Genomic DNA, 12,500 nt, shown 5'->3' with positions numbered 1-12,500 from the left:
ACAAAGTCTTTCACAAGCATTCAATACGTTTAGATGTTTTCTTCATGAAGCAATATATAAAACACAGATAAAGACAAGACACGTTTATAAAAGACACCTATATATTTCGACCGACTATATTACGACCTCTAGATCGGGAAATTTAGGGTACCCGAGGAACTCATAAATGTGCTAGTAGCCGATGTGATGTTTGTAATTATCTTATTGTAGGTGATAGGTTCTCTAGCCATGCTACTTGTACTAGCTATACTATAAATCGCAGCTTGGATTGTAATTCTAGGAATATTGTTTACTTAATTAGTTGCAAGGTTTGTGGTTTCCAGTATGTTGGCTCCACCACCACTAAGTTTAGGTTGAGGTTCAAGAACCACAAGAGCCGTTTAAGAGCCCATTCTAGAATGTCTGCTGTTAATAAGGAGAGCGATGATCTTATCTACAAGCATTTTTATAGTCATGGGCATCATGGACTTCAAGTTGTTAGCATATAACTTATAGATAAAGTTAACGCAAAAGACGATCTGCTTGCTGAGGAAGGGCAATGGGCATATCGGCTCCGATCCTTGAAACCGGATGGGCTTAATAAGAGTGACTTCTTTTTTTACCCAGAATAGAGGAGAACGTAGCCGAAAGTAAAATTATGTTTCTAATACATAAATTACCTATTATATACTTCACTGGGTAATTTGTCCGCTATTTTCCCTTCTTTTTACACTTATTTCCCTTTTATTTTAACCGTCAGTCATATACTCTCCGTTCGCTTGCTATCCTTTGGCACGCGTGCGTCCCTCTGGTTACTAGTCGGGTGTGCTTACGACTGCGGGTGGCTGGTTCGATTCCCACTTTACTTTACTGGGTAATTTGTCTGCTATTTTCCCTTATTTTTACACTTATTTCCCTTTTATTTTAAGCGTCAGTCATATACTCTCCGTTCGCATGCTATCCTTTCGCACGCGCGCGAAGAAGGCCGAAGGCCGAAACGTCCATATTAAAGCCGAAGTAGTTAGAAGTTTGTTTCATGTTCATCGCTTTACACTTATCTACAAATTCACATTGAAGCACTGTATCCTTCTTGAATCCTTCTTCTGGGAGCTCATCGTTTGGTTTACCACAGTTATTCTGTCTTCTTCTGGGTGAATGAACAAAAACCGTTATACAAATTTTCTTGTACACCACTGAAATACGAAAGTGCGCGCTACGACTTCAACCGTAAATAACCGTAACAATTCAATCATAAGTAACATCCGCACGTGCCAAAGGACAACACACGCGCGTGCCAAAGGATAGCATGCGAACGGAGAGTATATGAGTTACGCTAAAAATAAAAGGGAAATAAGTGTAAAAATAAGGGAAAATAGCAGACAAATTACCCAGTAAAGTAAAGTGGGAATCGAACCAGCGTCCCGCAGTTGTTAGCACACCCGACTAGTAACCAGAGGGACGCGCGCGTGCCAAGGATAGCATGCGAACGGAGAGTATCTGATTGACGCTTAAAATAAAAGGGAAATAAGTGTAAAACAAAGGGAAAATAGCGGACAAATTAGCCAGTGAAGTATATAATAGGTAATTTATGTATTAGAAACAGAATTTTACTTTCGGCTACGTTCCCCTCTATTCTGGGTAAAAAAAGAAGTCACTCTCATTAAGCCCATCCGGTTTCAAGGATCGGAGCCGATATGCCCATTGCCCTTCCTTAGCAAGCAGATCGTCTTTTGCGTTAACTTTATCTATGAGTTGTATGCTAACATCTTGAAGTCCATGATGCCCATGACTATAAAAATGCTTATAAATAAGGTCATCGCTCTCCTTATTAACAGCAGACATCCTAGAGTGGGCTCGTAAACGGCTCTTGTGCTTGTTGAACCTTAACCTAAACTTAGTAGTGGTGGAGCCGACATACTGAAAACCACAAACCTTGCAACTAATTAAGGAAAGAACATTCCTAGAATTACAATCCAAACTGAGATTTATAGTATAGCTAGTACCAGGAGCATGGCTAGAGAACCTATCCCCTACCATAAGATAATTACAAACATCACATCGGCTACTAGCACATTTATGAGTTATTCGGGTACCCTCAATTTCCCGACCAAGAGGTCATAATTTAGTGCGAACTATATCACGAAACGCCATCATGGGCAAATCTTGAATAGCCTGATTACACCTATTGGAAATGTGTAAAAGGGGATGTAACTCTCTTAATATTCCCCCTATATCAGGCAGGCCCGGGTGATACGTAACCACAAATGGTAATCTTTTGCTAGTATATATATTTTCATTTACAGCAAAATTTAATGTTATAAAACGTCACAGTTAATTCTAGATTTTCCTTATTACCTACCAGTTATAATTGCTCTGAACCAGGCACGGAATGGCATCCACGAAATGGAAACGGATAGTTTAACAAAAACATAGTTGTGGCTCGACACCACCATTGGTGGGCGTCTGGTACCACAAAATTTTCCAATCAGGGTGCTATTGTCGAAAACGTCCCCATCGCGGATCTCGATATATTCTTCTCTGCAATCGGAAGAGGATACTGGACGGAATGAATCAAAGGTAAGTCTGACTGCGTAATCAACGGAGAATGAAGGTGGTTTCCTGAACTTCCATAAGCAGGTCTTCAGGGGCGTCCCGTAGGAGGGTGGTATTATCGATTTCCTCGTGTCATTTGAACTCTCGAGAGTGATACCAGTAGGTGGCCGAAAACAACCTGAAAAACAAGTTGAGGAAACAGTCACTGCATAACCAGGAACACGTGCCCTTGCAACAACCTCGTTCTCGGGCTCTTTCTCTCTCTCTTTTCCTCCGACAATGGCGGAGAAGAGAGAGAGCCTGGGAACGATTATGGATTAAAACGTTCACTCTTCAAAGTTGGAAATCGTGTATCGTATATATAATCAGTGCTTTATTTATAACGATACTCAGTTCGATTAAAAATGAAAACAATTACATAATGACAATTATTGAGATACTCGAATATTATGAAATCACTTAACGAATGAATAGAAAAGAATCAAAGTACAAATACTGAGAACACGGAGCCCATTAAGTGACATTGCATTTCTCTTTCCATCTTTTGTTTAACGATACTATTTTGATTTAAAACGAATTGTGGATAACTTTGACACGACTTCGAATTCCTTAGAGCGACTTCAAACTTTTGGCGCCAGTTCAACTTTCAGAACGACTATTGCTTTTCGGCACGAGTTTCATGTTTTAGCGCGAGGCTAACTTTTTGGAAGGACTTTTCTTGGCATGACATTTTTGGCAGGAACATGAGTTTTTTTTTTTCCTCACCACTGAGCAATCGCAGTTCCATTTTAACTAGTGCTCAATATGGTGGACAGGTGGAGCAGTCAATTTAATTTGTTCTTGCTTTTAATTTTCTTTGAGTTATTGTGTAGTTGTGCTGCACACTTAACGACCTATACACCAGCCTTCTATAACGGCAACAGTGTGCAAGCAGACTTGGTTGAAAGCTATTTTCATTTCGGCTTTGGTTACAAGGAGATATTGCTACCGTTGACATCTTTCCATTGCTGCGTTTTGAGTCTACGACAAATGAGAGGAATGCTGAAACAAAGAGGGCTTGGCAGGAGAAGAAACCGCTCAGAACCTCAAGCGGTTTGCAAGGCTATTGAACACGAATTAAGAGGCAGCGGAAGAACGATGGGGTATAGCCAAATGACTTAGAAACTGTTACACGTTCACGGTATATCAACCGACAGGGAGACTGTAAGAGAAGTAGTGTTGGACCCTGACGGAGTTGAAACACGGTCAAGACATCGATTACAAAGACGACAGTATAAAACAGCGGGGCCAAATCATATGGCACATAGATGGCTATGACAAACTAAAGCCATTTGGCTTCTGTATTCATGGAGCTATTGACGGTTACAGCAGGCGTATAATGTGGTTAGAAGTTGGCCCCGCGAATAATGATACTTTTGTGATTGGTCAATACTACCTAGACTGCGTAAGACAGCTTGGAGGAATTCCAAGAGACTATGGCATTTACTCACAAGACAATGGTATAGAAGTGGAATGTCTTATGTTTTGTTTTATGAACACTATACGTGGAGAGCTTCACATGTTTTTCATCCAGTGGACTTTGCACAAAATAAGGGCGTCAAAAAATGAAGACTTTCCTAGTGGACGACCTCATTTGATTTACCATGTCCCCGGGCTGAACGGAGCAAGAACATTAATGATATCAGTATCACTGGACTAATTTCAAATGTAGCATCAGAATTCCAGAACACGGTTGCTCAGAAGAATTTTTCGATTTCGCATAGAAAATAATGCACGAAAACCAGCTAACCATACCCGCAACGCCAGATGATGCATTGTCACTTTTCTTTACCTTTAACAGGTGACATAATGAATATCTAATGACTATTAAAATTGGCCTGCTGAGATGGTTGCTTGCCCTTCTTGTTAGCAACCACTTTAACAATGCAGCTAGCGTATACGGCGGCCAAACGTTTTGAAATATTTTACTGTCTATAATTACTTGCCAACTTTAGGTTAATAAAATTCAAAACCCCTACCATACCGTACTATATTATTAACGTTGGTGTTCCTTATGGGTCCCTTTCGGGATCCTTACTGTTTAAAATCCTTATTAATAACGTGACATTCTTCATCCCTAATATGAGTTTGAGATTGTACGCAGACGGCGCAATGGGATATATACAGAAAACATTTAAATTCCCTACGGAACGAAAAGTACAAACACGAAACGGAGTTATCCAAACACGTTTGGAAGCTAAAAAAGGAAAACCGACAATTTTCGATCAGATGGGCCATCGTCAATCAAATACCAGCCGGCAGAAATTGAAAACGAAACTGCAGTATGTGCCTAAAGGAAAAGCTTATGATTATTAAAGACCGTTCAAAGAACATTCTTAATGGACGCTCTGAAATGTTGGTAAATGTCGCCATGTAATATAACACCATTATTTTCGATGTCACCTTTTGTTTTATATGAGCCTATATAATTTGGAACGATTACGTTTTCGCAAACGTTGGCCGTGTATCACTCATATTTGAACAGACGTAATGATCAGAGTGTAATGTCAAGTGCTACGTTTCTACCCCATATGAACCATGTGAGCGTTAGCCCTACTAATGGAAATGAGCCCACACAAGGACAGAGAAAAACTCTGACAGGGTGGGAATTGAAACCCACAACCTAAACTTAGCACTTCACATTACAGTATAATCAGTTAAGTCTGTTCAAATATAAGTGCTACACGGCCAACCTTTTTCAAAAACGTAATCCTTCCTTGTACTTGTACATATTCATTGCAATACTTTAACATCTTCAGTTCCCACGCCTGCTCCGTCTGACCTTGTAACTCAGTCGGTAGAGCAACGGTGAACTAACCCAAAGGTCGTGGTTTTTTCTCTTTCCTTGTGTGGGCCCTTTTCCATTAGTAGGCTGACGCTCGCATGGTTCATATGGGGTAGAAACGTTAGCACTTTACATTACACTCTAATAGTTAAGTTGTATAAAAAAAAATGACCTGTCAGTTGCCTGAAGATCGCCAACCGGCGTGAAACTGAACTCGGAGTAGTGCGACAACTGATCTTTGCCTCGTGTCTTACTATTTTTTCACTCTACTATAATGGTACATATATGAGCGGTCTTCATCTTCACACCATACTAAAACTTGGTTTTCCTATTTGGTATAATGCATATAAAGTGTGACTTGATTTTCGTAGAACAGTGCTCAATACATAGAAATAGAGCGAAGTATATATTGTGGAAGAAAGCAAATAAACTACAAGTTCATCTCTACAAGCCTGTTTCGTGGTCGCCCACTCATCAGGGGATTTAATGAGAATAAACTTTACCATCGCTTATATACAATATAATTTACATGATCTAGCCTCTGCCTCAAAGAAAAATTCCTAATCATCTGCCGACCCGAAATATCAACACTAAACAAATGTAATGAACTTGTGTCTTCTTGCCGCCACAGAAACAAAGCCCTCCTACGCAACAACCAAACTGTAAACTTCGCGCTGCATAAATTAGACTAGTTAGATCATGTAATATAGCCAAATATAATGTTATAAGACGTCACAGATAATTCCAGATTTTCCTTACCACCTACCTGGTATAATTGCTCTATACGAGGCAAAGAATGGCAGCCACGAAAAAGAAACGTTTAGCTTAACAAATAAAAAGGTGTGCGGCGATACCACCATTGGTGGGAGTCTGGTTCCGCAAAATTTTCCAATCAGGGTGCTATTGTCGAAAACGTCCCCATCACGGATCTCGATATATTCTTCTATGCAATCGGGAGAGGATACTATCTTGATTGAATCAAAGGTAAGTCTGATGGCGTAATCAACGGAGAGTGAAGGTGGTTTCCTAATCTTCCATAAGCAGGTCACCCCGGACGGCCCGTAGTAGAGTGGTCCTATCCTTTTGGTCGTGGTAAATGAACTCTCGAGGGTGACCCCAGTAGGTGGTCGAAAACAATCTGAAAGACAAGTTGAGGAAAACAGTCACTGCATAACCAGGAACAAGTGCCCTTGCAACAACTTCGTTCTCAGGCTCTCTCTCTCTCTTTTCCTCCGACAATGGCGGAGAGAGTCACTTAACAAATGAATAGAAAAGAATCAACACACAAATACTGAGAACACGGAGCCCATTTAAGTGCCATTGCATTTCTCTTTCCATCTTTTGTTTCACGATTCTATTTCGATTTGAAACGAATTGTGGATAACCTTGACACGACTTCGATTTCCTTAGTGCGACCGCAAAATTTTGGGACTGGATCGAGGCATGCGGAGGGAGTAGTCGTGCTGAAAGCTTCTCCGCTCTCTCCTATATTTTGAACAACTTAATACTGGCCAAATGAATTATGTCTGGTAAAAGAAAAGGGCGTAAGGGAAAGTTAAGCTCGTCAAGCGTAACAGATGGCGAACTACGATCTCCGGACGAGAAAAAGGTCAAAGAATCTTTGTTGTCTGAAAATTCTGCAGTTCTGAGGTGCTCTCCATTTAGCCAAATAATCCGGATGGAATGATCATTGCATAAAGGTAAGCGATTTTCCGAATTTAATGACCAACCGGATGAGAATGGCGCTTATTTTACTCGATCTTGTGAGAAAGGGCCTGGAAACGGAAGGATTCTCGCAAATGGCAAGAGCATTTCGCGAATTCCGTTCCGAACGGAAAAAATATGACTACCTGTGGAGGTTGTCCACAATTTCCGAAACGATTTTCCGGAAAATTGCCTTTCCATTTGCCCTCAAACCGAATTTCCGGACTTTTTGGCTAAATGGTAAGCACCCCTGGATTCGTCGTCTGTCGAAATTTTGGAATGACGGAAAACTTAGGTTCAAAAATTGACTGCATTCTCGCGAGTTTAGTTGAAATGAACAAACAACTGGAGAGACTGCCTTCATCTTTAGAGAAGAAATTTGATAAGTTGGATACTCGAGTCAACCTGAAGCGAAGCTGTCTGAAACAGGAGCGAAGGTGAAGGAGTTGGAAGATGGCTTGACGGAGCTAAACGAACAAGTTAACGAACTTAAGACTGCCAAAGAAGAAGAAAAGGTGAATTTCGACAAGTTATGTAAAGCGAGGTACAAGACTCCAGATGATAAATAATATATGCCGAAGTTTATTCTAGGCGTGAAAATTTACGCTTCTATGGAATTCGAGAAGAAGGCGAACAGGAAGACTCGTTCAAAGTTCTAACACCTTTCTTGGAGAGGAACTTGAGGTCGACATGAAGGATATAGAGTTTCGGCGAGTCTACAGAGGTCTTGTCTTGGATTGCGATTTATAGTAATGTGAGGTAAAGGATATTACTTTTTTGAACGTCTTTTTTGGTAAGTTTGATATTGATAAAGATCTAACGGTAATTAGTCATTATTGGATGTTTTTAAGACTAAATTAACCGCTACCTATAAATTAGAGCTGTACATCGCTAAAAAAAAAAATGATGTTCTCTCAAAGCATTATGGCAAATGAAATTCTTTTATTTCTGCTATCTCTTGAATCCTCTCTCCAAATACGATAAGGAATGAAACACACTCTTGCCACAAATATTATATAATATTCTATTTTTTATTTTATTTGTTTTGCATTGTTCAGGTAATAATGTTAGTGTATGACCTGTAAGTCGATAATGTAAGTAAATGAACTTTTGGCACGAGTTCAACTTTCAGCACGACTATTGCTTTTCGGCACGAGTTTCATTTTTTAGCGCAAAGCTAACTTTTTGGCACGACTTTTCTTGGCATGACATTTTTGGCAGGATTTCGGCAGGAATATGAGTTATTTTCCTCACCGCTGAGTAATCGCAGTTTCATTTTGACTAGTGCTCAATATGGTGGACAGATGGAGACGTCAATTCAATTTGTTCTTGCTTTTAGTTTTCTTTGAGTTATTGTGTAGTTGTGTTGCAGTCTTACCCAGCTATACACCAACCTTGTATAATGGAAACAGTGAACAAGCAGACTTGGTTGAAAGCTATTTTCATTTTAGCTTTGCTTACAAGGAGATATTGCTAATGTTGACATCTTTCCATGGCTGCGTTTTGAGTCTACGACAACTGAGAGGAATGCTGAAACAAAGAGGGCTTAGCAGGAGAAGAAACCGCTCAGAACCTCAAGCGGTTTGTGAGGCTATTGAACACGAATGGCAAGAAAACGGAATAGTAAAGCACTGAACGAGTAGCGAACCAAACAAACAAACCTGCTCTAAAAGAAAAAGGAAACTCAAACCCTGGGAGCTTGTTGAGCGTGGTGGGCTTGCCCTTGGACAGGCTGGTAAGGATTCGTGGTTTGAGGAGCATCAACTGCGGAATGACGGTTACAGCAGGCGTATAATGTGGTTAGAGGTTGGCCCCACGAATAATGATACTTTTGTGATTGGTCAATACTACCTAGACTGCGCAAGACAGCTTTGAGGAATTCCAAAAATTATGATTCAAGAACTGAGTTTTTTGTTTGGAAAATCGCCATCCAACGAGCGCATACAGGCGCGGTGGATAATGCTTAGAAGAGGATGTATGGATCTCAGAGACTATGACATTTACTCACAAGACAATGTTATAGAAGTGGAATGTCTTAGATTTGGTTTTATGAACACTATATGTGGAGAGCTTCACAGGTTTGCCATCCAGTGGAATAGACCATATTCGTATTCCCAGTATTGGACTGGAACTAGCTTGCAATCGAGGCTAATGCGGGGAAATACATTAAAAAGTATTTGCATTTGAAAAGATTTCCCGCATTAGCCTCCATTGCAAGCTAGTTCCAGTCCAATACTGAGAATACGAATATGGTCTATTTGCACAAAATGAGGCCGTCAATAAATGAAGACTTTTCTAGTGGACGACCTGATTTGCTTTACCATGTTCCCGAGATGAACGGAGCAAGAACCTTGATGATATCAGTATCACTGGAATAATTTCAAATGTAGCATCAGAATTCCAGAACACGATTGCTCAGAAGAGTTTTTCGATTTCGCGTCGCCAATAATGCACGAAAAGCAACTAACCATACCCACAACGCCAGATGATGCATTGTTACTTTTCTGTACCTTAACAGGTGACATAATGAATATTTAATGACTATTGAAATTGGCCTGCTGAGATGGTTGCTTGCCATTCTTGTTAGCAACTACTTTAACAATGCAGCTAGCGTATCCGGCCAAACGTTTCGAAATATTTTACTGTCTATAATTACTTGCCAACTTTAGGTTAATAAAATTCAAAACCCCTACCATACCATACCATATTATTAACGTTGGTGTTCCTTATGGGTCCCTTTCGGGATCGTTACTGTTTAAAATCTTCATTAATAAACTGAAATTCTCCATCCCTAATACGAGTTTGAGATCGTACGCAGACGGCGTAATAGGATATCTATCTGATGTTCCCTTGCTAGTTTGCACCGTCTTATAATGAGCTTGGAACTGTTAATAATATAGATAAAAATTACATTTGTATAGCGCAAACTGCTAAACGAATATATCCAGTTGCGCTTCACAATGTTACAAGATAAATAAAATAACATAAATCGTATCCTTAAAACATTAAAGACAAATAACATCATCATTAAATTTGAACTTAGTACAAACCAAAAAAAAACAACGATAAGGCGACTGAAAGACAATTTTAAAGAGTGAGTTTTTAGAGGAACTTTAAATGAGTCCAATGTCTTTATATTTAGAATAGCAGGTGGAAGTGCACTCAAAAGACTGGGTGCAGCTGATTGGAATGCACGATCAGCAAGTGTAGGACGAGACTTAATACCAGGTGGTATAAGTAATACAGACTAATTAAATCTTAAGGGGTAACTAGATTGCCTTCTAATAGTGATCATCTCACTCAAGTAACTTGGGGCTTGACCGTACAAAACACTTAAACTTCAGGAGAAGAATCTTAAACTTGACACGATAGCTGACAGGAAGCCAATGAACATCGTAAAGCAAAGAATTGGTATGGCAAAATCTAGGTGATCCAGTGACCAACCTGGCTGTAGCATTCCGTACTCGCTTGATGGAAGAATGCGGAAGACCATACAATAAGCTATTACAGTAGTCTAATCTACTTGATGTGAATGCATATATTAACTAAAGATTCGGCAGCTGAACGACAAAAGTGACTTCCTAATTATACGAATATTGTAAAGATAATAAAAGGCAGATGAACAGATCTTATTGATATGACATAACACGCTCATTTTAAAATCAAACCAGATTCCGAGGTTACGGACTTTAGACGATGACGTAATGAGAGAGTGACCTACAGACAAAAAATATATGTTACTGACTTTCTGAAGTTGCTATCTTCCTCTGGCAAGTTTGATCTTAATTTTCTGAAATTCAACAATGATAAGATCCAAGCACTGCCTATAGAGGTTTTTTGCACGGCAGCCATGTTGCATGGCGGGAACAATAGATTCTTTTTCCTATGGGAACAAATGTTCTTTTTCTTATGCAAAACATTTTTCATTGTTCCTGCCATGCAATATGACTGCCGTGCAAAACCTCTATAGGCTCATGTTTTTATGAGTATGACCTTATATAATTAAATGACGGTAAGAGCATATTCTAACTCATCATCCTTTCGACGTATTAATCAGTCGCTTTGTACCATTCAACCGAAGTGATGTAGGCGAGTCTTTAAGTAATGTTTAAAAAACGAGCAGCAGTGTTTTATCAGGGTTTAAAAACACGGGGCGTAGCCGAGTGTTTTTAGATCCAATAAAACACGCGCTGCGAGTTTTTTTTGAACGGCTTCAAAAACATTCCACAAAGAGCGTGTCCCTCTGGACTCAAAATAATGGTTCAAATTGTGAGATGTGAATATTAGCGTACAAGAAAAACAAGCTATGCCTTATTAGTATTCTTTATATAAAGAATACTAACGATGAGTGCAAGCTCATACACGTGACGTTTTATCGATGTTTTGATAGGCTGTTAGGCTCATGAATTATTTATGAGTTTTTGAATAAGGCTTTTGTGTTGCCGTCTTTTGAATACCGTAGCCTCTTTTATCAGGTGTTGGCAAAACCCAAGTGAAAAGACTTGAAGATGCTAATTTTTGTATTTTAAAGTCGCTTTTCAGATATGCAAATCAACAAGGTATGATGATCATGAGCTGCTGAGAAAAGTTAATATGAAAGCGTTGTAGCACAGAACATAGTTAATGTATGGAGACGGTTATGAAACTCGACAAGCTCCTTCGTTTGATGTTTTTGTCCGTATTTTTAGCCTTGACCCTGCACAAAAACACACCTTTGTTCGATATGATAACCAATCATCAAATCTTTTGATTAAATTATGCGCGACTAATTTGGGAACCCGTGCGAGACCAAAACAAAAGATTGTGCAGGGTCACGATCAATTCAACATAGATTGCGACAACATTGTTCTCGCTTTTGAAGGTTTTAATGTTTTATAACCAGTCCCGCGATTAACTATGCACAAAGGAATCTGTCAGTCACTTGTAATACTTTACAAGTCATTGTACCGTGGCGGCCTTCGATATACCCGTGATTTATTTACTCTTAAAGAGTGTAGATACACGTCTGCCCAAGTTCAGTCTTAATTGGGTAAAATATCTTTTACGCACAAGGTAGCGAATATATGGAACTCGTTGAAAAGTGAGCTAAGAGAAGAAAACATCAGAACTTTTAAAAGGAAAATTAAGAACTATTAAATTTTTGGAAGTCTTGGTAATTTTGTTGGGTAAGTGCCTTATTTATGTCTTTTTTACTGCTTTTCGTATCTTTCTTATTGTAATATAATAATTATTTTACGTTGTGTCTTTTTAAGCCCGCCTCACACTAGAGCTACCAGCTCTAGGGTGCTCGTGTTACAAATATTTTCAAGTCAACATGGCGACTAGCAGTGTCGATTTCGCCATTTTGATTTGAAAATATTTGTAACACGCATGCGTATTAATTGATAGCTTTGCTCGCGCGCAAACTTTGAGGAAATGTTCACCCGTGCACAAAATTATT

At 39.4% G+C, this 12,500-nt stretch overlaps 1 protein-coding gene across 2 annotated transcripts in view; it reads right to left on the bottom strand.

Annotated features, from left to right (window-relative positions):
• Nucleotides 1-12,500, bottom strand: part of LOC138027170 (tolloid-like protein 2) — a 29,151-nt gene that overhangs the window by 7,725 nt on the left and 8,926 nt on the right. For both annotated transcript variants that reach the window (XM_068874703.1, XM_068874702.1), the window contains 2 exons: nucleotides 6,123-6,494; nucleotides 2,339-2,710 (listed from right to left, as the gene is read on the bottom strand). In XM_068874703.1, coding sequence (XP_068730804.1) covers nucleotides 2,339-2,710; nucleotides 6,123-6,216 — 466 coding nt within the window. In that variant the 5' untranslated portion in view covers nucleotides 6,217-6,494. The remainder of the gene's footprint in view (nucleotides 1-2,338; nucleotides 2,711-6,122; nucleotides 6,495-12,500) is intronic.

Source organism: Montipora capricornis, chromosome 12 (assembly GCF_036669925.1).
Source record: "Montipora capricornis isolate CH-2021 chromosome 12, ASM3666992v2, whole genome shotgun sequence".
Taxonomy (NCBI): domain Eukaryota; kingdom Metazoa; phylum Cnidaria; class Anthozoa; order Scleractinia; family Acroporidae; genus Montipora; species Montipora capricornis.
Note: the sequence above shows the minus strand (reverse complement) of the source record. Positions and strands in the feature narration are given on the sequence as shown.